General features: G+C 38.0%; 1 protein-coding gene across 2 annotated transcripts in view; it reads left to right on the plus strand.

The window, feature by feature from the left end:
- Positions 1-27,625, plus strand: part of UNC5D (unc-5 netrin receptor D) — a 173,343-nt gene that overhangs the window by 107,881 nt on the left and 37,837 nt on the right. Inside the window, exons 5-9 of one of the 2 annotated variants that reach the window (XM_076358781.1) lie at positions 10,287-10,467; positions 11,314-11,481; positions 12,753-12,917; positions 20,704-20,736; positions 26,730-26,915. In XM_076358781.1, the coding sequence (XP_076214896.1) occupies positions 10,287-10,467; positions 11,314-11,481; positions 12,753-12,917; positions 20,704-20,736; positions 26,730-26,915 (733 nt within the window). The remainder of the gene's footprint in view (positions 1-10,286; positions 10,468-11,313; positions 11,482-12,752; positions 12,918-20,703; positions 20,737-26,729; positions 26,916-27,625) is intronic. The other variant, XM_076358782.1, reaches the window with a different exon arrangement.

The following is a 27,625-nucleotide window of genomic DNA, read 5'->3' on the forward strand; positions in this document are numbered from 1 at the left end:
TCTTACGATTTCCTTGTTCCTATCCAAATCTCAGTCTAATTGCGTATTTCCAAACACGTCTTAGCTCCTGAATCCCATCACCAACACACACGCTGAACATACTCCTAATGCAAATGCATTTTTACCTTTCTTTGTGTATAAAGACGTATATATGTGCATATATCTATGTAGTTACAATGCAGATGGACTAACCTTGATGTATATCACAATGGGACCAAAGGAAAGCAGTACCATCTAATAATTATACGGTGTTTTGTCCTACCGTAGTTACTGGGAGCTCCATTTAGACATACAAACATAAGCTTCTAAGAAGAAAATTTATCCTTTGACAGATAGATTTCTTAACTTCACAGGAAGGGGAAAACTTAAATCCTTTTCAAAAAAAAGATTATGCTCTTTCAGAGGTGAAAAGATTGTTGATAGGTTGAAATAGTCAACCCAGCCAACCAGCCTGGTATGAGGAAATACCCACTGCTAGATATCAATTTCAGGATCTTTAGTAACTTCAAAGTAGCAGTTATATTTGTTACTGCACTTTCTAGTTGTGTTTCTTTACAACGTCTTTTGTGTCTAACGTAGTGAGGGTTCTCTTTGTTCAGACTCTGCTGATGCAATATACTTGTGCTGGTCATTTTATAATCTGGAATAAATATCATTAGAGTACTGTGAAACCGAAATGCTGTAACATTAAAGGTTTAGGGAATGTTTTACCTCTCTGGACATAGATCAATGCCCTTGTTAATTGCAAACAATGTTATAAGAGAAAGCAGTAATTTGTGAATCTGGCGCTCAGCTGCATTTAGTATGCATCTAGTGACACAGCATAAATGTTACACATTTGTTAACTAACAATTGTATTTCTTTATAGAGTTTGAGTTTAAATATTTTTTCCAGTGTGTAGAAAAAGATGATTCATTAACGGATCTAAAGGATGTTTCTGTTAGTAATCTCTCACAGTTACATTCTTGAGATTATCATACCTGAAGGCTACTAACAAAAAAGAGCAACGTTATGTATTAATGATTCACCATAACTCTTGAGAACAGTAAAATTATAGCCTTGTTTGCTGTAATGTACAGAACAGGAGTACAGAAGTTGCTGTGATAATCGAGATGAGGAGGCCATACAACCAACCAAATAATGAGAACTAACCAACTAATCTCAGGTATGATTACTGAAAGTAAATAATAGAGACTATAGTTCTAGGCAGGATCGTATTCACATTTACTAGTGTGCTATCCGAGCAATACTCCTGACATTTAGTTTTCAAAGACTTGGACCTTTCTTCTAAATTTTCTTGAGAGCAATAATCTGAAGCATGGATAGGGATACTGCTGGGTTTTGTAATGCCATGCGGTGATGTTTGATCAGAAGCAGTTAGAAGTGCAAGAGAAGAGATCTCTTTATTTGTACTCTTTGTTTTCAATTACTGCAAGCTTTCTGTGATGATTTCCTTATCTCTTAAGAATTTGGTATAAATGTGATACTGCCTATCAGGATGCCATGTTAGCAAAACACTGTAAATATAATTTCCAATAATCTTATCTAAAAATGTTTTCTCGGTGCCAACTGCACTTATAATTACTTTCCAAATGTCTGTGCATTGAAAAACAAATAAAACCTCACTGGTGTGGCACCGTGAACATCCTCCCTGGAGCCTTTAACTGTTTGCTTCTTTCTAGCATCCTAATTCACAATACTGAGAAACATACAGTGTGCACTGCATACTTTTAAAACAAGATCTGTGGATTACTAGATATCCTTAGATTCTGAGTTTCTAGAAAAAGAAAAGCTCTAGATGAGTCTCATCTGTTCACCTATTTTTCTGAGCTTTATAGTCAAGGGACTAGGATTTGAGTTTCAACTAGATCCTTTATTTCCGCTTACCACAAAATAATTGAAGTCAAGTCATTTGTGTGCACTGTCCACTGGAAAACTACCATATAAACCTACATAATAACCTTTGGGTTTATTAATGCTGATTCATTCATAATTTTTGCATGCAGTATTCCAATTAACGTTAGATACTTATTCCTCCAAAAATAGGAATAAAGATAAACTTACTTGGGATCCAATCAGATCTTTAACAATCAGACAATGTACCATTAGTAATGGCATATTTAGCAATGTATCTTTATAGCAGTGTTTTAAAATAGTATGTCTGAGTCAACTCCTTGCCCACCTCTAGCATTATAAATTGACATATACGTACAGGCTGTCACCTTTCCCATTATACTTATTCAAAAGCATATTTTAATTTCATTTTGACTCACCCCCTCCCATGTTAGCCTTTTTCCCCTCCTCTGGATTTTTCAGCGATAGGAATTTTTGGTTGTGATTTTAAAGCACACAAACAAAAATGCTCATTGCAAACCGGACATAGCTCAGAGTATGAGCTATGGTATATAGAGTGCCTTGAGTGAATGTCATGTCTCTTGGCTTCCCTGCCTATTGGAGGTTTATGTAGCAAATACACGAGCTGCATGCCACATCAAGTGAAATAATAAAGAAAATGTGCATTAGCAGGATGCAGCACTTGAGTTTTCAGATGATCCCTCTTGCAACAACTGAGTGCATCTCTTCAAAGAGTGAAGTGAGCAACCTGGTCTGGTGGAAGGTGTCCCTGCCATGGCAGGGGGGTTGGAACAAGATGATCTTTAAGGTCCCTTCCAACCCTAAACCATTCTGTGATTCTATGAAAGAGAAGATGCCTGTGCTGCTTTCCACAGTACAACCAACAAAAGCCCAGGCTGATTTATGAGTTAGTCAGTGTGTCAGATTTATGTAATGAGATTATATATTCAATCTAATGAAGGGAAAATATGCTTACCAGAACAGTGTGACAGCGCTGTGATTAAACGATTTGGTAACAGTATTCCCTCAGTGGATTAATTTAAAAAAATGCAGCAGGTACAGCTGACCCGCTTCTTGTGTGTTGCCAGCGATAGGCTCCTAGCAAGGAAGATTAATGTTTTTTGATTGTGTTGATAAAATAACTATGTGGTCCGAAAGGTAGATATGAATGGTTGGTATCCAGCAGACTGGCTTTTGTTTTTTATTAATCTCCCACAATGATTTATGCCGATGGAGGCTTCTCCTACTTATTTGTTTGAGTCTTAGGGTAGAAAGCGAAGTAAAACTGTAACAAAGATATGCTGCCATCTTAATGCATCACTGTAATTGGAGCACCTGCCCTGCCTATACTCATCCATTCTAACTGTAACATCAAGGAAGATTTCTCCAGCTTAGACACACCTGAATTTTCAGAAACAGGAGTTTCATGCTAGATTTGAAAGGAACGTATCTTGCTCTCTTCCACTAAACATTATAGGTCACTGAAAAAGCCATTTTTAAAAAGGCCTTTAAAGATGGGGGAATACAAGACCTAAATCAATGATAAGGTAGAAATAACTTTTCCTAGCCAGAGGCCTGAGCTGGTTAGTATTGGGGGGGGGGAATATTCATAAAAGCTAACGTTGGCCTAGCGATACAATCTCCCTAGGCTTGCTCCTCTAGAGTCAGTGGAGAAGGTGTCAGAAGCCTGATATACCTGCTGTTAATCATGATGTGGAGGAGAATCTATTGCAAACATTTTCTATAAAAAGAAACTTTTTTGTAGAAAAGAAATCAGCTTCAAACATGTTTTCTTCTCCAGTTAAAAAAAAAAAAAAAGCTTTCAGCTACGAATTAGATATTCTGAGTTTTTGAAGTTCTCAGCCTTTTTCTCCCTTCTTTTTTAATGCAAAGTCAGATTCTAGAGGGGAAAATATGGTATTGCCTAGTTCTTTTGTATATGTAACAGTGTTATTTTTGTTCTTAGGGAGCTAAGAGCTCAAGTATAGAGGTGCCTTCTGTATTATTTATATTGAATTAATTAAGTACCTTCATGGGCAACAGCAAAAATGGTATCAGAATCAACTTCAGGATAACATTCACTGTTCTGCAGTTGTCATTACAGCAGTGTAAGAAGAATTAAGATCCAAAGAGGTGTCTCTAAGAGACATATTTTAATGAATTCTTGTCAGTTTGGATAGCTTGGTTCTGTCAGGTCAAAATTTCATGTGCAAGCTTATTCCTCTCATTGAAAGTTGAAGAGGGGAGGAATGTTTAATTAAAAAACGGATGATGGATATGTCAAACAGGTATTATGGACAAAGGACACAGACATAAAATGCACCTACATTCCAGATTATTTCTTGTTACCTTTTCTTTAAATGGCCTATGCGTCAAGACTTCCATCTCTTTTTCCCTTTCTGCCCCGCAACACACTTTTTTTGTCTTCTGTATCATAGGTATTTTTAACAGCTTCACACTAAATGTGTTTTTTGGGTAACATTTATTACCAGATACAGGGTTCTGACCCTTGCGAAGTTAGAGCTAATGTTAGTAAATACAAGACAACGTGCACATTCAGCTACAGTAGGCAGATGTATGGAGGAAGAAGAAATTTGAGAATAAAGAAATCAGAACAAAAAAATGCTTGAGAAATATATGAGCCACTGACAAAATGTAGGGTTGCAAAGCACTTCATCTCAGGTCATTGGTTTTAAATTAACATCTAGTCAGGTGTGGCCAAATATCTGAGAAATACTTACCATCATCACCACTTGTAAACTTGCTGGTTGGTCATACTCCTTGGTGCACTACTTCAGGTTTTGTCTGGTTCACAAGAAGACAGCCTCTGCCTCACTGCAAGGGAACCATAAGATATCAGAGAAGAGAGTTGTATTTAGTGTAGTTATCTGCAATCTCATGAGCAGCAATATACCTATTTATTCATTGCATTCTCTACCATACTTTCTAAACGCTAGTCTGTTGTACTTACATTTAAAATATTGAGTCTGGGACTGACTAAAGAGTTTTATCCAAAAGATACAAATATTGGCTTGTTCTCTAAGAACATAATGAACAGTGGTATTGGTTTAAAGGAAGGTTAAGGATGTGTTTACTACTTTCTCGATCTGAGAGAAAGAATATTTAAAATCTGTAAATTGACTATGCTGTAAGAAACATTTGTGCTGCCGTAAGTCAGGTGTTGACCTTTCCCGTCTTAAAATCATGAAGCGTTTATCTTGCATCGAGAAAGCAATTGATTCTCTCTTCAGGAGGAGCTGACATTCTAACTATATTATCTTTGATATATATGTACTCTGGTTATTGACCACATGAGAAAGTCAGATGTTGTATTTAAAGGGCAGGATAGCATAATCTAAAAGCAGGAGTACCAAGGTCTTTTGTCTTCTGACCTACAAAATTATCATGTGTGCCCACAAGAACCCTGAGTTGTATTGTTCCTGTTGGGTATTAAATCTCTTTATAGTCTCAAGCAAGATACACTAGAAAGAATAGAAAATTCAGTCATGGGCAGCCAGCTCTCAGGATACTTAAATTAGATTGAGCAATTGATGAAGGACTCTTAGTGCATCAAATCATTTAAGGCCTGTATCTGATATCTGACCTGCTCTCATCTTTAAGGTTTAAATAATAAGTCTGGTATTAAAACCAAGCAAACAAAAAAAGTGATTTCTATTACTGCAAATAAGAATATTCTTTAGTCTTACAGGAGGTTTAACAGCTGTATAGCCTCCCTCTCAAATTTGGCAGAGGAGGAGTAATGCTTAGCCAGAAGAATGTTATTTCCTCATCTGGAGTTAGTCAGCTTTTCTCCTGGAATTACACGGATGATATCTGTGTAAAGTCCTAAGACAGTGCCTGCCAAAGTGAAATAACATGCTCCCAGTGATATTGCCATCAGGCTCAAAAGCAGCTGAGATTTTGGGGCATGACATGCTGTTCCCACAGAAGCCACAACTATAACCCATAAAATGGGCAGGGTTTTAAGGGAACCGTAGCAACCTTTGCCAGAGCTTTCCTACCGTCTCTAACTCAGCTATGTTCCTGCCTCCATCAATATTCTCATGGGTATTTGCGAGTCCCCAGTGCGTTTGAATTTGCTATATGGCAACCAGAAGATGAATGTCTGTAGTATCTGTATGGATACATATATAAATAAGGCTGACACGCATACATTATTTATTTTGCACATACTAAGCACAGCGAGACTCAGCGATGTGAAGCTGACAGGCTGTTTTAACGTTGTATACAGTAGACAGAAATATGGCTGAGTTGGGATAAGCTTTATTTTTAAAGAAAAAGAGTTTGTTAACTCCCATCATAAACTACCTAGGATATGGTGTATTTAACTGATCTTACTTTGATAATGCTGTAAGCTGGTCTTTGATAATTGCTTTCTGTAATTGGAACAAATTTATGATTATGCTAATTCATCTGCTGCCACCCAATATGTCATAGCTGAGTTAATCCATATCTGCCCCTGCATTTCTTTTGTAGATCATTACGTGATTAGCCTTTTTTAGAAATTGATGGGGGTATTTTAATTCTGAGCAGATTTAATTTCAGGGGAAAAAATCAGATATCTTTATATAAACTTATGGCATATATAGCAGTTTTTAAGTCTAGTTCAAGATAGAAACATTTAAGATCTTCAGACAGACTAATTCTTAAAAAGAACTATATTTCATTGCGTTACAAGCAACTGTATGATCTCCACTGATGATAAAGCGAGGGAAGTTAAATGCTAATGAGTTTTGAGTCTACTCTTCAGGCATTGCAGGCTGGCAATTCAGAACGCCGTGCCTCATTTCAGTATGGAGACATTGGAGGTTTCTTTGTTGCCTTTATTTTGCTTGATTGTTTTTTGTGTGTATTTGTGTGTGCACTGAATTTCTCCAAAGGTTGCATCGCTGCAAGTGACAACAACCTTTTGTCATCATGAATCCTTCAAATTTATCAGTTTATTCTATAAATTCATCCCTTAGTTCTCCATCTTTGAAAGCATTTCTCTGCTGAGGCAAAGGCAGTGAATGAGTTTGAATAAGTCTGTTTTTTCTTCAAGGGAGGGAAAGGCTGGAATTAGAGATGAGTATTCGCAGTGTCATCAAGCCTCCAGATATGCAAAAGGCAATGCATGCCCTCACTTTCAAATCAGCTTTGGATTGCACATCTCTCAACACTTTCACGTTTATGTTCTGTCTGTTTAATGCTCTCCCTTCACCGTGATCATCATTCTTTTAAATGCTTTGCATTAATGTAAATGTTTTTCATTCACCAAGCCTTGTGGTCCTACACTCAGTGGATCAGCGTGTGCTCCCTCCTGGAAAAGTTGTCTATGGGAAAAATAGCCTGAAGTGCCAGTGTAACAGTAACAAGGACCTTGAACCCTCCTGTCGCCCCCTCACCACCCCGCAAAAGGCCCTGACCTGATGAGAGTCAAAATGCAAATTTTATATATATACTTGTGAAATAATGAACTCTAGTAATACTAGACATGTTTGTCATTTCTTTGAACGTTACTATGTTTGTCATTACTGTGCACATAAAGTGAGTTTAATTCTGACTGCAACCATTGAATTCCTGTCCCTTGATTTATGCTAGTGCTGCTGTTCCATAATTTAAATTGCATTCCTAGTTTCTTTGCTGAAACCCCCTCTGATAATCAGTATTAAAGTTAACTGCAGAAGGGAAACTGAATAGTAAATGGATTACTTGATTGTTCCTCGTCTTACTCAGACCGCAGGGAAATGTAATACGTTCATTAAGGGAAGAGTTCAGCATTACTGGATTTAGTAAGGCTGTTTGGTTACAGCTCCGGAGCTGTGCCTGGCCATCTGCGGTCAATACGGGTGAAAGTGTCAGCTGTGTCTCTGAGCTTGGGGAATGAAAGGCAATGAGTATGAATGCTAGCCACGTGATTTCCTGGGATGCTTCTAGCAATGGAAATTAGAATGCCCAAGCTACTGGGTGTGTTAAGTTCATGACAAAGCATGATTGCATCTCCTAACAATATGAAGGAAATCAAATTCAGGGAGTGAGACTTTTGGTGAAAAATCTCCTCAGGGTTTACCTGAATAAGTGTACCTGTGCTGGGCACTGCCTGGCCGTTGATGTTGTGGGGCATACCTTAGAAACTCACTGCCTTGAAACTTCGCTCTAAATGTTTGTTCTGATGTGCACTGTAGCATACAAAGTCATGTGGTCCCAAAACTCGTTAAACTTTTGTGAAGGAGATTGTTTAAAAAATAAAAGTAAAAAAAGTTAAGATTTGAGAGGAAAAACAAAACAGCATTATGAGAGAGCTTTATAAGAATGCAGAAATAGACAGCTATGTCTTGAACGCTTAATGTAAGCTTTGAAGGCGACATTCTGTCTTTGTTACCATTTTTGGTTAACTGTGGTTTGAGGAAACGTATACAGAGCTAAAATCTTTTAACTACTTTCGGTATGAAATGTATAATGTACTTCATACTCAGGTAATGCCTCTTTTGACAGATGTGTAAAATAATCGCTTTATTTAATTCCATAGTCACTATGTAGGATAACAGTGCCACAGACCTAGATTCTTCTCAAGGTAAGTTCCCAGCTGACTGCTGTGGTGCCGGGACATGAGAAGCTATGGATGCGTCAGTCACACACCTTCTGTCCCCACTAAGCAAAATGACTGATGCTACTGGAAGGGGAACCTGCTGTCTGGCATGAAATCTAATTGGCTTTGATGGTCAGCTTTTGCAGATTTGTTTATAAACTGGAAAATCTACAAATTGCAGACCATCTGCGCGGAACAGTGTGCTAATGAATGCCTGTAGCTAGCAAATCCATAAGCTCATTACCACAAAGTTCCAAGTCTTTCCACAAGTTCCTAAATGAGGTTATTCATCGGAACTGAGATGAGAAGGGTATTTGACTTCAGGGTACAGCCATACCTCCTTCAGGTCTAGAAAAGCTATTAAAATAACTCACATTTATTGAGTCTTTTAACAGAATCTCTTGATTCTGGTTCTATTTTTAATTTTTCACTTCTGTAACAGCAGCTTACTATGCCTTAACTATTTTTTTTTAATGTTTCAAGTAGAGAAATGCCTTGCAGTTAATTCCTGGGTATACTCAGAGATATGTTGGTTGGTGAACTAGAGAAGATGTATGGAAATATATTATACACAGCATTTCACGGTATTTATGTACCTTGACAACAAACACTAATGGTCTCTGGTTTAAGAATGTTTATGTAAATTGGGAATCCACTATGATGACTTAGCTCTTCCACTGTGTGTGATGTCAAGCGATTTCATCCTTCTGTCTGTTTCTCTCTCAAAAAAAGTGGAATTAATAATACTTATTACATGTCATCGCAATCTATTATGAAGCTTAACTGATCATTGTCCAATTGTTTGAACATGTAAAGCACTGTATATTGAGAGCAGTATTTTAAAATATTTCTTATTCTCTCTCGGTTGAGATTTTCTTCCATTTTCTTTGAGTAAAAATCGGCCTTTCTAAGTTACTAGCCCACGCCGCCTTCCTCTGAGGTTTGGGGTGGGGGTGGGGGTGGGAAGTGGCAATCATTAGCTGACTTTCACTTGGACTGCTCATCTCCATTGGTCATGTTTCTCTTTCTGCTACTTGAGTCAAAACAGGTTTTTCCCTATCAGATTAATGAGGTTGTTAGCCCAAGGCATCAAGCACCTTCGTCTGGCTTTACAGGTTTACAGACTTTTCCCGTTTTTTCATTCTCTTAGGGAAGCCAAAAGGGCTCTCCTAAATAGAACAATAATTGAATAAATGAATAGTTATAATAAAAACAAAATACACCATATAGATTCAAGAACAAATATAGAGGAAATAATAAGATGCAGTTATTTAAGAAAATTATTTCTGGTTCAAGCTTTAATACTTAATGGTGAAGAGAACCAGGAGGTAAATGAAATATATTCAACTAGAATGATCCAGTATTTTTTATCATCAATTCTTGATTCCTTGGATTAAATATTAAAGCCTCGTAACTACCTAATACCACAAGGAAAAGTGTGATTAATTGTTCTCCTCCTTTTTTTTTTCTATCTTCTTCTTCCTCATCTCTCCTTCCTTTTCTCCCAGTAGAACAAAAATAACGTTTCCCTTATAATCCACACCCTTGCAACTCTGAACGAGCTCTTTGCCATTTTTTTTTCTGTTCTTTTATTACTTGTTATTTTATTATGTTCTAACATTTCATTTGGTGTGCCATTGTTAATAGGAATAGTTCCTTTTCTGAATTTGTGAATGTCTACCTTTTTGGGAATCCCATCCTAGCTTCATTTTTACCTTAATGTTCATAATAAAGATTGCAATGACATTTATTAACGAAATCACTGAAATACAATTTTGCAGATTTCCTGCTTCCATCTTTTCTTTTCCTGCTTCATGTTCTTCTCTGCTCCATCCCTCCCCAGGTGGAATGGCTAAAGAATGAGGAGCCCATAGATTCCAACCTGGATGAGAACATTGACACCAGAGCAGACCACAACCTCATCATTCGACAGGCACGTCTGTCTGACTCTGGGAACTATACCTGCATGGCTGCCAACATTGTTGCCAAGAGAAGGAGCATGTCTGCGACAGTTGTGGTGTATGGTCAGTGAAAACGTGATAATTATGGAAAAAACTTAGATGTGTGTGCTTTTATTGCTGGAGTACTTTATATTTTTAACATACAACTGGTTCTAAATCAAATGGTAACCTCCTTCCTGTTATGATGAATTTCAGTTCTGTTGCTCAAGGCTGAGATCATGCCTGCTTTTAGAGTGGTTAGAATTATGAGGTTTTTGTTTGTGATGGATTCCCAGAAGTTATGTCAATAATAACAATCCTTGCCCCAGATATTGAGAAGATCCAATTATAAGCTAAACCACATAAATAAGCCTTGCCTGTATCGGGAAACCCTGAAGCACGTGCCTAGGGAGGTACATAAAGGGCTGCCTTAATTGGATCTGTGGTACTGCAGTGTCCAAGCACTGACTAGTGAATCTAGATGTTAACAGCAAAGGACAAAAGAGCAGAACCATTGCTTTATTACCATCTTCTGTTGCTTGCCATGTTTATTACTGCATGTGACATTTTATTGGTGGAGGCAGAGCATTTCTAAATCACTCTTTTTAAAATAAAGAAGTCTTGTTTATGATTTAAGCAAAGCATATTCTATGAGAATTGAGGTGCCTGCTTTTACCTCCCTCCCAGACTCTCTCAGTCATTGCACTTCTTAGCATATTACTCTTCCAAAACAAACATTTGTGTTCTTTGACACCATGGCCTTTATGTAGTTGTGTACTGATAGGCAGCAATGCTCCTACTGCAGCTTGGAATTTACCTGTAGAATGTAAAAACAAAATTCTGCCTTTGAATGAAATGATCTGATCAGATTTGTTGCTTGAGGTCTCTTAGCCCATGTACTGCAACCTCAAGCATGTTTGTGTTTTGCAGTTAATGGAGGCTGGTCATCGTGGACTGAGTGGTCAAACTGCAATGCACGGTGTGGTCGGGGCTGGCAGAAGCGATCACGGACCTGTACCAACCCTGCTCCACTCAACGGAGGTGCATTTTGTGAAGGAATGTCAGTGCAGAAAATTACCTGCACTTCTCTTTGCCCTGGTGAGATATACACAGTCTACTAAGGAATAACTTTGGATGTCACATTTATGGGAGAGCTCTTTCAGTCTGAAACGCCAGGTAGACAGTTGTGCTTTGAAGAGCCCACGGAGGTCAAAAAGGAAATTGGAAATACTTGCATCCTTGTTTAGACTACAGCTCGGAGCCTTGTGCAGGGTCTGAGCAGTAGTCACAAGCACCTGTGGCCTGATCTGCCAGGTTTGTCAGTGCTTTAACTTACACTGCAGCTAACTAAATAATAACAAAACAGCAACTGGTTCAATATGAAAAATCACCTAAGCGGGTGGGGGCATAGGGAAAGGGGAGGTGATGTTAGTAACGCTAGAAACACAGAAACCTAAGCTGAGAACTTCACTTAAAAGTATTTAGCTTGCGAAAGTTTGCTTTCAAGTATATTAACCTTTTGAAATTGAGCTTGGTGTTACATCCGTGGACACTGTACATGTCCTCATTTGTTCACCTGAAGCCTCCCTTATCTGATCTTGGAATTGGTGTTTCACATATACAGCTAAAGAAAGTTAGTAGGATTGTATGTTTTAAGAGACTATGTTTGCCTGTGGTCACAGCATAACTTGTGTGGATTCTGGCAAATCTCTCTTCTAGCTTTTATGAGTTTTTAGATACAACATGTCCTGAACTGGGATTTAAAGAACTTAATATTACTTACATGTGTCTCTGTGTTCATCTGACCGTTCTTCAATCTGATTTATGCATGAAAAAGAAAGGGAACTGTGAAAACCCTTCTCATTTGGGACAGGGTCAGAGACAGCTATAAATCAGTCAGCAAACCAACATATTGATCCATTGTCTTGCTCGGGGCATTAGCCAGAAGTCTACAAGGCCAGCTATGCTCTTTTTGTAAATGTCAGCATCATTTCTCTGGTAGGAAAATGTGTGGCCTCTCTACATCAGCCTGTTTTAAGGTAGAATTTATATTGAAACATTAGAAGCTAATAGCTAGGTGGCAAAGGAAATGTTTCCTCCTGCAGTTTTAATTGACTATATTTACAGAATGTTATATACTGGTGCTATTTTAAAAGCTTCCATATTGCACGCTTGAGGTGGTACATTCTAATGATGGATTTTAACTTCACATCTGATGAAATTATATTTATTTCTCCTGAGAATTATACTTTGTTTTACTTGCTGTGACCTGAGGAGAGATATGAATCAAGTATTCTTGGTAGGGACCTCTTAACTACACCAGTTTGATATGCGGTGATGATGCATGTTTTTTCTTCCTCCCCATTCAGTGGATGGAAACTGGGAGGTGTGGAGTGAGTGGTCTGTGTGCAGTCCGGAATGCGAGCATTTGAGAGTTCGGGAATGTATTGCGCCACCTCCAAGAAACGGAGGGAAGTACTGCGAGGGCTTGAGTCAAGAGTCGGAGAATTGCACTGAAGGGCTTTGCATTCAAGGTGAGTAACAATTGGCATTGAATTGGATTTAGGAGGTATGGCCTAAAATGTATACTGTAATCCAGGTAATGTAGTGTATCTGCCACACACCCATGTCAGTAGAACTCTTCTGGTTGAAATATTACTGTGAAAAAATAGATTGTTTTCAGAGGGTTGCATATGTGAAGTTTGAAATCCACAGTGGTCTCTGAGTCACTGGATTTGTGTAGCATATACTTTAGCTATTAATTATCAGATGATTCTAAAAATCCAAATAAAGGTTTTTTGCAACGTGTAATTATGACCACCTGCTACACCATATTTCATGGAATGTACTACTTAGCCTTCTACGTTCTCTTGCAAGTAAATTGGCAAAGCACCAACATGAATACTCTTGGTACAAGAGCTGTTTAAGGTCAAAGTTTACTCCATTTGTTGCCTTTAACACAGAAGTTAAATAAAGGCAAATATACTCTGTGGTGAGTTCCCTGTGAAAGGATTTGCCCTTCATAAATGTCTGGAAAGCATCTGGCATTCGGTAGTTGCTACTATCAACAAACAACTAGGAGCCAAGAAGATCAGCCCTGCAGCTGTAGCGTTGCAGAACACCCAGGGACAGCTGCATAGTGTCAAAACAAAGAAGAAATTCATGGGTTTATTCCTACACTGAACACTGCTCCCTGTCTGTGAAGCGATACTGTCACCTCATCGCTTTCTAGCAATGAAGTGGCAGCCACGGGAGCAATCAGGAATGCTAGGGCTGAAAGATGTAAACTTAAGTAAGTCTACTTTTTCTGTAATTTTGTATTTAAATAGTCCTCTTTCTTTGTTTCTTTGGTACTGCATTACCCTTCCTTCTTGATTTTTTGCATGTGTGTGTTCATGTTATGCCTAGCAGTCATTTTCTTCTTCCACCATGATGCACGCAACAGAAGGAATATGGCTATAAATCGTAAGCCTTGTGCTTCTAACCATCACATACGTGCTTACAGTAGTGTAAGTGCCTATGGCCTTCCCCCATGTGCACCCTCCTAATACTGGCTGGCAGTTTTAGAGAGAAAGAAACAGCCACTGTGCCCAGCCAGTTCTTCAATGAAGTACATACGGTGAGATGAAGAAAATAATTTTCTAAACAAAATTTTTTGCCCTGAGATTTTAATAATTTCTCAATGGCAGATAGTGTCCTGTATATTTTTCAGGCTTCAGAAATACGTATGCCTCAGCTGATACTTTAAATAAGATGTTGTTTGGCTTTGGAGGGAGGGAATACCCAGCAGTCTTGCTTTATGTCTCTGACTACTCAAAGTTTCCAGGGTTACAGAACAGCCCTCCAGCTCCACGGTGTCAGGCAGACAAGCTTCGGTGTTTAAAAGGACATAAATGAAATGTAGATTTTTTTTCCTTCCCCATGTTTTAAAGAAGACTAACTACTGAGAATTTGAGAGCACTGCAATTCATTCAGCTTTTGAGGCCCAACATGGTGATCACATGATGTTTTCTGAGGTCTTTCTCCTTCTTATACATTAAATGAATGCCCTTCCCTGCAGATGGCTTGATAAATCCAGAATCCATTCAAGTGTGCAGATTACCATATCCATTGGAAGACTGTCAGAAGGATGCACTGAAAGGGGCGTGAAAAGATGCAGCTGAGGTCTGCACAGTTATTGTTTGTGACAGGCACGAGTTGACTTGCCATCTAGTTGACTCCCTCTGTGGTTTTCACCAGAGTTAATAAAAGGTGGCTCTACTCAGGTCATTGCTTCCAAGGAAAGCCTTAACAACACTGCAGGGTGGTACAGATGACCTGTCCTACCTTGAGAATAATACCCTTTCATATTGTGTAGTTATGCGTCAGTCCTGTGTGTCATCTTCTATGCTGCACTTACGCTTTAGAGGTAGGGGAACAAATATGGTATTATGCTTACTTTGGTAGTCTGAAAGGAGCATGTGGCCTGGGGAAGAGCTGCGGTTATGAAGCACTGAGAGTCATGAGGCATTTTACTTGATGGCGATGGCTTCATTCCATGGGGAAGTAGAATCATAGAATATTTTGGGTTGGAAGGGATCTTTAAAGCTCACCTAGTCCAACCCCCCTGCCGTGGGCAGAGACATCTTCAACTAGATCAGGTTGCTCAGAGCCCCGTCCAGCCTGACCTTGAATGTTTCCAGGGATGGGGCATCTACCACCTCTCTGGGCAACCTGTGCCAGTGCTTTACCCCCTCAGCGTAAAAAATTTCTTCCTTATATCTAGTCTAAATCTACCCCCCTTTAGTTTAAAGCCATTAAAGTCACTGAAACTCCTGGAGCCCTTGTAGCACAGTTGGTTTTCAGGTACAGACTGGGCCTCTGAGCATTGTTGTATCAACAAGGTATGGTATCACATGGGCTTTTGTTGGTAGCTTCTCCAGCTGTTAATTTCTCCATTCTTAGCCTCTCTCCCTCTCTGCGGAGTTCATCCAGACACTGTCTACAGGCAGGTTTTAGAATGTCCCTGTTGCGCTCTGTTCAGTGGTGAATTATCACTTTAATATCAGTGCAAGTCCTCCTCAGATGTCACAGAAGTGCAAAAGGTTGGTGCTGTGCTTGCCAGCTGTCTTCTGAGGACTACCTCTGACGTTTACTGCTAATTCCAGGAGTGCATTTTCACGAACTATTCTAGGATAAAGCCCTCTGAAGCTTTTTGTATGAACAAAGGTTTCATATACCAGTGAAATGAAATCTCTTTATCCATGTTACTGCACATAGAGGAAAAGGGACTGGGTGTTCTGTTCACAGACACGTTACCAGTGCAATGTTTGATTTTTTTTTTTTAAAAAATGTGTCTGTGTTCCCTAGAAGACGACTGTTTTTCATAGTAAGAAATATAAAAGCTGCCTTGTAAAATTCTCAAGGGTGAACTCTGTACATGTTGTGTGCCTTTATTGAAAACATGCTTTGTAAGTGACTGCTTTCTCTTAATGAGCAACCTTTAGCCCCAGGTTACCAGTGCTGAACTCTGAATAAGGCATTCAGGTTCTAAATCTGTATGGCCTGCAGCTTTAGTGAGAAGCTGGTGTGCAGGTTCCTTCGACAGAAAGAGAAAGGGGCTAGGATGTCAGCTGGTCCAAAACAGTTCACTTAATCTCAGAGGGGGTATGAGACAGGGGAGGGGTTGGCTTTTTCCAGCAGACACAAATGTAGTAGTTTTGGCTGTGGAAAATAAAGCAGATTGCCTTCTGAAAGGTCCTGCAAAGGAACATCACTAGGAGTTGAAAGCAAAAAACTTGAGGCTGTAAGGAGCCAGTTGCCAATTCACCTTCCTTCTGAGAGGGGAAGGGAAAAATCCCCAGACGGTTGTATCACTGATTAGCTATACGCATATAATGCAGCCAGAGTATTTATTTTTTTCTGTTATTAAATTTAATGCCTATAAAAGATGTCATATTGACAACCCTGGAGACACAGGATCTCTGTTTATCCGTAGAATAGATTACAATAAAGTATAGCTTTCCCTGCGATTGCTTTACTTAAGCTCCTCTGTTAATGTGCCCTATTAAGAACTCCAATAGCAAGCGTTAAAAGAAAGCCCTTACCACCAAATTATTTGATAGATGGCTATTGGAAGAGTTACAACATGGCAACTAACTTAGTTTTAATAATTATCTGATATTATTATTAGTAGTAGTAGTATTAGTGGTGGTGGTGGTGTTGTCTGTCATATGCTTTGTATAAAATCAAGTTCTTTGGATCAGGTACTGTCCCTCTGCTTTATGTTTGTACAGCCACTGGTGCAAAGAATATTATTATTAATGAACCACTAATTTACCTGGCTAATGGCACTGCAGTAAAAAGGAAAAATGCCCAACAAGTTGAAATCAACTAGCATGGGATTTCATCATTGCCTTTTCAGAAGAATTTTATTTTTTCTTTGCCATGACATTTAGAATCACTTTATAGATGCAATTTTAAGAAAACGTAACTATTTTGCACAACCATGTGCAAACAGAAGTGAAGTAAACAGTGTATGTCTGAAAACAAGTGTCTGGAATAGCAAAGGCTTTCTCTTTCGGAAGCAAATCACTTTTCTACACATGGGACTTAAAATGTTCTTAATAGACTTAAAATGTTCTTACTACACTATGCGTAAAGAACGCCTTCTTTAAATAAATGGATCGTTATGGGTAAAAAGACAAAAAGCATTTTTTAAAATATAAGTAAATTTTGTACAGATTTAATCAACTTAGTGTCAGCTGTGAAACAAAGTCTGTAAGATATAACTTCGATGTTGAAAATGAACTATCAAAATCATTTTACAAAGGATAAGTGGGTTAAGTAATAAAAAACAAATTTTCTGATTGAATTGAAAAGCTGTTTAAAATCTAAGCCTGCTAGGGATGCATATGTTGACATCAAAGCAATACTATTTAAAATTAACAAAATTAAATTCTCAGCTTATGCTGAACATCGGGGGGGGGAGGGGAGGGGAAATCTGCTGCTGCTGGATTTTCCATGGAGAAATCTCGCTGGGTGAAGTATTTCTATTCCTTTGATAAGGTGAGATGGCAGTTAAAAGCTGTGAACTAACAACAATACTCTAAAATTAATTCAAAGGCAAATATAACGGAAGATTTCTCTCTGCTGCACACACCAGCAATTTTTCACCTAATATTGGGATCAGAAACTGATCTCCAGGTATTTTGTGGGGAAAAAAAATCTACTCCAGTGTAATTTGGAGTCGAGTGTGTTGTCAGTATTATCCTTCACATATAACAGCACTTCACTGGAACTGAGTAAGCTAAGTAGTAAAAGAGGAAGCTAAGGCCTGCTGGTATAGAAGCTGTTACTGTTAGGTGACGAGTGGAGCTGGGATCAGCCCTGGCCTACGTGTTCTTCATGTTTTAAATGAGCTCGTCTCCTCCTTTTGCTGTGATGGGTAGTACCAGGGAGTGCGTGTTGGTTCTGAAAGTTGAATTTCCATATGCATTCAAACAGACTGAAGTATTAAGTGTCTCTTGTTTCTTTCATCTCGGAGTGTGATCCTATTACTCCTTTATGGCTCGTGCTGTATGTATACACTTGTGTCAAATTATTTTTAGGACTGTAATTGCTTTCTCAGCTAATAGGAATTGATGCAATTACCCTATTTTTTAAAATCTTTTTCCCCTGTTCATCTTCCAATATGTGCCTTTTCTGCTCTGCTTTTCATCCCATGGGGAATTGTCAAGGAAATGCAGTACTGTGCTACAGAAAACTAATCTCTTGGAGGTTATTTATCAGGCACAACTTGTTAACTTTGTTCCTTCCGTAAGGCAAAAATAGAAATGAAACATTGTTTTGGTTAACAAATAAGAACTTAAATGAAAGTAAGGGTGAGAACATAAGATGCCAGGAAAGCGTAGGCCTGATTCTGAACTGGCAGAAGAAATACTAATCCCTGGCGTGAATTTTCAAATTTGGAGCCAGTAAACGAAATGGTGATACAACAGGGTCTAGTCTCAGGGTCTTTATTCAGTCCCTGACAGGAGAGGTTGGGAATAACACAAAGATGACACCCTTTCATTCACAGGAACGTCCTTTTTCTTGCTTTGGTTTTTGATTTTCTGGATGGATCCAGATAGTCCAGTCCTTAACTGAGGAACAACTGAAAGTGCTTTTCTTCCAGAGAATTTCTTCTAGGACTTGTAACAATTGAATAGATATAAACTTATATGCAGAAGAAAGGTGGAATTATTTTGGTTTTGATATATATGAAAGATTGCCAGGCCTGCCAAGTTGGGAGAAAAACAGAGATTGACTCAATCTGAATGCAAAGGTTGCTTTCACTCAAGATAGTCCTAATAAAACTTCCTAGTTTCTTGCATATTTGTTCTGTCATTGTTTATTCCCTACCAGTATTCTCAGTAGTATACTTTTCCATGGTGGATTTCTCTCTATCTTGCAGAGGTGAAAGCTTTTTCTTTGCTCAATAAAAGAGAGGGTTTTGTAGAGTTTTTTGTTTTACTTTTATCTATTTGCTTTAAAGTTATTTTTTATAACTTCAAAAACTATTGATTTCTTTTCCCAGTGCCCAAAAAAGAAACAAACAAGTAGGCCATAAACAGATGAACGACAAACATGTTTTTACTAATGCGTCATAAATCACAAATAATACTGTTTTCCATTTTTCAACCAGCCATGATACTGAATATTGCAAGAGGCTTCTGGATCCAGCAATCTCACCAGTTTATATGGCAAACGCATTTCAATTCCATAGCTGTTTTCTGTAGATAGCAGTGTACGTCAGCAGCACAACAATGTTTGTTTCCATTGCAAAGCTCAGGTCTGACACTATTCATTTGGTGTTTACGTACATCATTTCCTAGCAAAAATAAAAACAACCCCAAGAAGAAAAAACCCCCCACACCTAGCTCTTTGGCAAAGCCAAAATCCAAGAATCTTTTGGGTTAAGTATTATTAAACCCATCATTTTCACAAATAGTAAAAATAATAGAAGGCGCCTCGTAATTCATTTGCTTACGTTACATAGTGATAAGACAATAAGCTGAACATCTTGTACCGTGATGTGGTTTCCATTAAGACTAATACTTGCCAATGTAGATCATCAGACTGCAGTAACAGTGATTGTGCTGATAACCGACCTCTAGAGGTAACCAGTACCAGATCCTTCATACACAAAGAAATCCAAAATTGGGGAACAGCTCAGTCAAAGGGAATTTCCTTACGTCGCGAAGCACCTACAAAATGGATGTAGTCTTATCTGCTTAAGGATTTACATCCCGCATTTTATTCTATTAGATTAGTCTAATTCTGCTGAACTGCTAGCCTCTGTCAAGTTTTATAGAAGTAAGCAAGCTATATGTTGTGTTCTGTTGTTTTCTTCAGACACCCTATCAACAAAAGGTATTGGAAGAGTTGCTTAAGTTAGGCAGACTGCCCAAGGAACTAAGGGGTGGCAGAACTGATCTTGAGACTGTGTTTATAGAGCATGCAGAGGGCAGCCTTGAGACAGTCCTGGCAACCCCACACAGAACGTGAATTCCTGAGCAGGGTCTTGGAAATCGCGGACGTGTTCCCTCTGGACTGCTGCGCTGGGACCGGCATGCCCGGTGGGTTGCTTTGTTGCCGTGTGCACCTACAGAGTCTGCACTTGTGCAGTCTGGGTGCTGCACAAGCCCGAGTCTCCCGTTCTCTACAGATTACTTTTTCAGGTATTAGGTTATAAAGGATAACTCAAACGCTTATTACGAGGGAGACAGAGAAGCCTCATTTTTGAGAGATGCACTATTGTATAAAACTTATTTTCTAATATATTTGCATATGTATGGTAGTACATTGATTCTGTATGTTCTTTAGAAACACATATAGATGTCATTATTGGTGTATATTTAGATATATAAATGTGAATATATTGTACATTTTGATATTTTATAATTTTTTTAAATGTCCGTCACTAATCTTTCCATATATCAGACACACAAAGAAATAATTAATTCTTAACTGACTTTCTTTGCCAAGTGATCGGCCTTAAAAGTATTGAACTTCCTTATTGCTGAGATGTGTAATATTCTAAATAAAAACATCTAATAAAGCTAACAAATACTTGAATTAACCAACTGAGAAATTACTGCAAAGAAACATCCTGAAAGAGATTTAGGGGGGGAGAAAAAAAAGATGAAGGGGAAAATATGGACAACATAAAATATTCATATTGTCAGCAAACAAGGAGAAAATGTTTCATTTATAGAGCTAGACAGAAGCGATATAGGAAATAGATATGCTCCATGTAAATTTATTAAGTGCAACTCTCTCTCTCTCTCTCTCTCTCAGATAAAAAACCTCTTCATGAAATAAAATCCCAAAGTAAGTTATTTTTTTTCTCTTGTAAATATGATTTTTCTCATCTTCCCTGCCAGTCTGTTTTATTTGTCTAGGAGCTAAATAAAACTGAAGGTTATATGAAAGGCTTTCACATCTACTGACAGCATCTTCTTAGCAACTTTGTGATCATAGGGTTTAGACTAAAAATAGAAAAGTGACCGTTCTTTAGTAATTTGTGTCTGATTGGGGGCCCTTTCTACAGGGCTGCTTGTCTTGAAATTGATCTCTTGAGGACTTGTAATTAGAAAAAAAGAAATTAATACAGGATTTTGGTTTTCTTGGTTCAAATCTGGTTCCACTACTGGCTCTGTCTGATCTTGTTCAGCTTACTTTGGCCTTGATTTATCAGCTGGTAAAGGGTGTTGATATGCTTTACCCTGTGAAGAGTATATAGATATCATTTATATACTGCTTTGGGGGGCTTCTATCCTGTACTCTTTGTTTCTTTGTCTTCCATTGATTTCAGTGGAATTTTAGTTTAGAGCAGCACTTTGGAGTGAATTGACTAACTGACAAGATTTCATTAAAAAAAAAGAAAAAAAAAGACCCAATTTCATCAAAAGCACAATTTCCATGAGGCCTATCTGTTTTAAAGTGAAGACATTGCTTTTTTTTCTTCCATTAACTGTACACAAAGTTTTGAGGATTTTTGACTGCTTAATTTTCAACAAAAAATTGTCTTTAAATTTTGACAAATATATTTATAAACACATTTTTGGCTTAATTCCTTTGAAGGACTTAAAACAAGAATTAACCTGTACTGAGAAGTAACGCACACAATTATTTATATGTTCTTTGAAGACAGGTTCTTCTATTATGTATTACAAAATACGTAGGTTTTAAGTCTGAGTATTCCTCCAGGATATAGGGGCATAGGGTGATCAGATTATTTGAAGTTTTATGGAACTTGGGCTTTAAATCATTAGGAAAACATTTGGAAATCCTAACCTGAACTATATATTTCCTTTGAGCTCACATGCTGTAGACTGCAATGTCAAAACATTCTGCAGCAAAATTTCTTGCTGGCTTGAAGGAAGCCTGTTTGGTTATCAGATCCCAGAGTACTTCTCTGTCTGATAAAACAAGAGTTTTAAAGGAACTGGTCAAGTTCAAATCCGTGTTATCCACAGATAACTTCATAACTATTTACAAAGGAACAGAACTAAATTGCAGCAAAAATGTGATGCAATAAAAATAATAATTACAGAGGAGCACAGTTATTGTCCAAGATGGCTACAAATCTTGGTGAGTGAAAGGTGTTTGGCTTTTTAAAAGCTCTCAGTTTTTAATATGGTGTAGTTATGTAGGGTGTGTGACAGCCACCCAGCTTCACCCTTTAAACGGTTCTGAATACGTAGAAAGCCTGCATGAGAATATTTCTCCTTTACGCTTCCAGTTCTTAAGTATTTCTAAGGGTACACAAAATCAAATTTAGGTAGCTCAAAAATGTGCTGTGGTTGCCTTGGCTGCTTAAGCCTTTTTAATTTTGTTTTGTCTTTGTCTCACTGGAATCGACTCCTAACTGGTCACATACAATTGGACTGTGTCATAACTTAGCTCAGGCAATTGATATGTTTTTGTTTATCTGCGCAGTTCCCATTTAATTAGAGAATCTTGAAAGAATATCAGTCCAATCGCTTTATTTTCTGATTTATTAAAAAAGTAACTTTAATGGAATTGATTTTAGCATATAAGATACCTAGGAGAATTAAAGGGTTTCTTTATAGCTGTGGGGTTAGAAACATGTAATACAGCTTGTTGCTATTCAGTGAAACAGGAACTTAGTTTAAGACTGCATGAATCATCATTGATGCAAAATCAAAGTCAATTATGAAGATAATTGAGAAACAACCTGTTCTACGAAATAACCTCTTACGTGATTCTCCGACTTTTGATCTTTGTTCTCAAAGACTGGCTATATGAAGAAATGGACTTCAAGTTGCTAAGGGGTCCCAAAAGTGAGAGTGATGGAAAACTGGGGGAGGATGGGAAAAATCTTTCAGCTCTCCTAGCAAACTAATGGTAGACGGGGGGAAATGTATGCCCTGCATAGCTCCTGGAAAGCACTTATTGTAAATGAGATAATTTAATCAATTACGTTTCCTAATGTACTAAACCAAATGTTTCATTTTCTGCTCCTGCACATCTTAAATTATCTTCAGGTGCTTTATGAAACTTAATCATAGTTAATAGAAACTTCATTACCATCAAATGTGCTTTCAATAAATGTTGTGTAACAGTGTCAGGAGGTGGAGTGAAATATAGGCTACAATTACCACAAACATGTATCCTGTAACTGAAATGTATAAAAATCGTAGTGCTTTACCAGAGTCCCTATCTCCTCTGAGCTGGGAGGATGCAGTTCATTAAATAGTAATTGGTTGACTATAAATGTCTTCTTTTTCAGTTTGTTTGTTTTTCCACTTTGTTCCCTTCTGGGAAAAAAATAAAGGCAGAAAATTACCCCATTCCCCAAATTTGCCATGCTTTTCTTTTTTCTTTAATTTCTAGTCTCCAATGGAAAAGAAATTATCCATAAGAAAAGATAGAAAGGAGAAGAGATTAAAATTACTTAAAAAAACCAGTATTTGTTTCTAAAGAAATACTAACGTCCTAAATAAAAATGGAAGTCCCCTTTCTTAAGCAGTTGTGTTCCATAGGAACAATTCAAAGGAATATCATGTCACTCTTGTTTTACTCTTTTAAGATAAATGGTTATGGGAACACTTGAATAACTCATCCAGGTCTTCTATGAAAGAGAACAATGACCATTTTATTAAAGATAAGGAAATTCAGAAAGAATAACTGTAAGAGTTTTTAATCATATAATTTATAGAAAAGTGTCAAATTCAAGTTCTAGGGATACTTAAAAGCATTCACTGAAAACAAAATTATTCTCTCAAGAAAAATTTTGCTTGAGTCAAACTGTTCTCATTTTTTTAAAATTCTGTATTCTTGCTTTCATCTTTAACCCCCCGTGTCCAGCAGTCTTGTGCAGTTATAAAAGTATAAAACTTAAATTATCTGATGTCTGAATCGATTGAATAGAAGCAGCTAAACTATTTAAATAGATTTAGAGTAATAAATTACAGTTACTGACAGGTGAGAGTTTGAGGTGTGTTTTATATTCTGGTTTTGATGGTGAAAGATCAGCTCTTATGTTTGCTACCTGTTGCCATTATGGTGGCAGTAATTGTTTACCGACAGGTTATTTCTGCATGTTTCAGACTTTATTATCCCAAGAACGTAGATGAGCTAATTCAGATTTTTCAGCACTTTTCTGTTTTCAGGTAACGATCAAAATGGAAGACTTAAAGATGGTTTATGGTGAAATAACTACCAGCTCACTAGGTTCTCTAGGAAGGAAAAGAACCCGCTTGCTGTTAGGTTTCTTCTACCGCTGGAGATACATAGCATTCCTGCTCTTGGCTTACTCATTGTACTAATTACCCACAAAAAATAAGTCAACGATAGAGTTTCATAATTAATTCCCTGTAACAACAAAATAGCTTGGGAATAGAAAATTGGAAGAAATAGAAATGTAATTAGTTTCTGTACTTTTCTTTCTGCACCTGATACTAGAGAATGAAATGGAAGTAAACCAGTATGTGATTAAGGCATTGGATTGGGATTCAGGTAGTCTTGGTTTTATTTGACGTATTTCCAGTCTTCCTTTGTGACCCTGTATTTTTGCATTTACTTCTTCCATCTGGCATAGGAGAATGTGGGCATCTCCCATTGTTAGTCTAACACATTTACATTGTCAGCTAACAGGTTACTTTCTAGAATTCCTAACTCTGAACTGAAAATGCTTAAAATTCTCTTTACAACATTTTTCAAGGGAGCATCTCGTGGAAAAAAATGGGAAAAAAAGGCCTCAGAAAAAAAATCTTTCTAGTAATTTATTTAGTAGAACTGTGTGGCAATTGTTATGTTCTAAGAAGTTGGATAAGAGCTACTTACAAGTTTATTCAGTTGTGATTATTTGTCATGACATACCACAGAAGATGGATTTCTTCTGAAAAGCTGATATTTGCATGGAAACTTTGTGGTTCCCCCACCCCCTTCTCAGCAAGTTCTAAACGTGTTAAAAACGGAAACCCTTTTCAGTATGATGTTATTTGAAAATTCAACAGCTGCAGAAGTATTTTCTGGGCTAAATAGTGGTCCTAGTAAAACTGATTTCAAAACATTTATTTTGGGATGAATGGGATGTTGGAATGTTGTTTCTGGGGTTGACTGGGAACAGTTTGAGAATGGAAATGGGATGGAAAGGGTGTTTTCTATTAAGAAAGTTTGAGCCAAACAGTTTATTTTACTTTTGATTCAACTGCCCAACTAAAAAATCGGTTACATTGCCTTATTCACAGCAAATCTCCATGTGCTCCAGCCCACTTAAAGCAGTGTTTACGTACTCGGTTTCCTTGCTGCTGCAAGTCATATGGCATTTCACTTATGTTAGAGAACAGTCGGTACTCAGCAGTTGCGTTTGGCAGCTGATGCGCCTTCCCAGGAAGTTCAGCTGCTTGTATTGTTAGTTGTCAGGCGTTTAGTTTACATAAGAAACTGGCGAGCCAGGAAAATTAGCTTTTCTGATGCTGCCCATAGGTACACATTTCTTTCATCTCAGTGGTCTTAAGTTTCATGTTCATTTTAAAAACTCAGCTAAAATAAAGTTATCCGACTTTCTGCAGAAAAACATATGCACAATAGAAGCCTCCTCCCAAATACTAATTAAGTAATTTCAGTAATTGGCTATTTATTAAATGCTGAATTTAACTTCCTACCCTATTTCTGTACATTGCAGTTTATTTACTGATACTGAGTAGTCTGAATTTCCTAATTATTTTTTCTGTCATTTGTTATAAATAAATGCACTTTCTGTACCAAGTGCTTCTCACTTGACAGCAGAAGCACTGCATAGGAGGATAACAGATGATGTATAGGGTGAATACCTGATTATCTCTTCCTCTAAGCTGGAGTTTGGCATTAAGGAACTATCTAAGGACCCACTAAGTGTACTTGCCAAGTAATTTAATTTCATGGTACGTGGTCCCAAATCCCAGAAGATCTAGAATAGCGGGACTGGATAATTCAATTACATAATATTGCAGGTTTCATTTGGATTCATTCTTTCAAAGCAATGAATTCTTCTCTGCTGTAAAAGTTTGAAGTCTTAGAAAACTTGGTTGTAAGCTTAATGCATGGGTGTGATCACGGGGAAGGTTCGGTTTCCAACCTATTTTTAAAGACTGAGATGCTTGCAGGAATCCAAGATGATATGTGGGATCTCCTCAGCCCCTCTCTGAGCTGTGAGAGGATGGACTGTTCCTTCTTATACTAAAACTCACACAGAAAATAAAGAGGGGGGAAGGGGAAATCTTCACTAAGAATTTTCAGGGGATTCATGACCTCCTGGATTAGCTCCAGAATTCAAACCTAAAACTTACATGTCCCTGGAAGCTAGCAATAGATGAGACTCATGCTGATACCTGAAGCAGCCCTCCCTAGCTGCAGTTGTTCCACATCCTCCCTTTAAGGGCTGCATTACCATACCTTAATGATCTCCGCTGGGCTGGAATGGGAAACAATGGCATGCCTCAGCAAGGAGCCCAAGCTAGCAATGTGTGCTGATGAGAGAGAAGGGTAGTTAGTGGTAAGCGCTCTGCTTCTCACTGTTACGAGTCCAAGTCTCCCATTTTAAAAAAAAACTGTAAAAGACCATGATGCAATCCCTGAAACAATGTAAGCTCACCTATATGGAGTGATGCATCAGGAAATTTGCTCATGCTTTCAAATGCTTGCTTTTCAGTGTTCCTTTGTGCTCCACTATCCTGCTGTGATCTGCTCCACATTTATGTCTCAAGCTTTACCGCTCTGGCCTCCTATAATCCCCTTTGCTCACGGCCAGCCAGCACCAGTCAGAACGTTTTCATGAGTGTTGCTGACTTGGTACCCACTTTTTCTCCTTTCAGATATTGAGACTGCCAGTGACATTGCCTTGTACTCTGGCCTGGGAGCAGCAGTCATTGCTGTAGCTGTGCTGGTGGTTGGCGTTACCCTTTACAGACGGAGTCAGAGTGAGTACGGCGTGGATGTGATTGATTCATCTGCACTGACAGGAGGCTTCCAGACATTTAATTTTAAAACAGTCAGACAAGGTTAGTGTTGTGATTTCATTTTCTTCTCTCCAGAGCTCCTACTGCAAAGAGATACTGAGCTCATACTCAATGACTGGCTGTGGGAGGGCATTCCAGCTTATTGCTCAGCAGATGTGTTGAAAGCCAGGGAAGGGCAGCTGCAGTACAAGGAACAGGATCTGGTGGTTAGAACCGTCTCTTACTGTCTCTGCTACTGATCTGTCATGGCAACTTGGACAAATACATCATCTTTCTTGACCACTAAGTGCTTTAGAAATACCGTCACTAGCTTCTACACTGACATTTGTGACTTACAAAAAGCCCAAACCAACCAAACCAAACCCAGAAAGCATGTCTGTAGTTCCTTCCTATTCAGTTACAGATCTTCTATTTTCTTTACTCCAATAAAAGTGATTATTTTTTTACTGTTAATTTGAGAAACCCAACTTTATTTTTATAAGCTGCTGTTAGCATGCAAACATCCACATTCTGAGGTCTGTGGGAGAGATGTGTGTAAACGTGTATTGATTAAAAAAAACAAACAAACTTCAGAAAGCCACCAATACAATGAAATATGGAAGAAATATTTACTTTTACTAAAAGCAGCACTCAGATGTTTTCTGGAATATTATTTCCTTTGGACAGAAAGGTGGGGAGGAATACAAGTGGTGACTACTTTAAAATAGTGTTTCTTTAATTCCGTACTGACATTCTAAAATGGACACCTGCCT

This window comes from Aptenodytes patagonicus, chromosome 24, assembly GCF_965638725.1.
Source record: "Aptenodytes patagonicus chromosome 24, bAptPat1.pri.cur, whole genome shotgun sequence".
Taxonomy (NCBI): domain Eukaryota; kingdom Metazoa; phylum Chordata; class Aves; order Sphenisciformes; family Spheniscidae; genus Aptenodytes; species Aptenodytes patagonicus.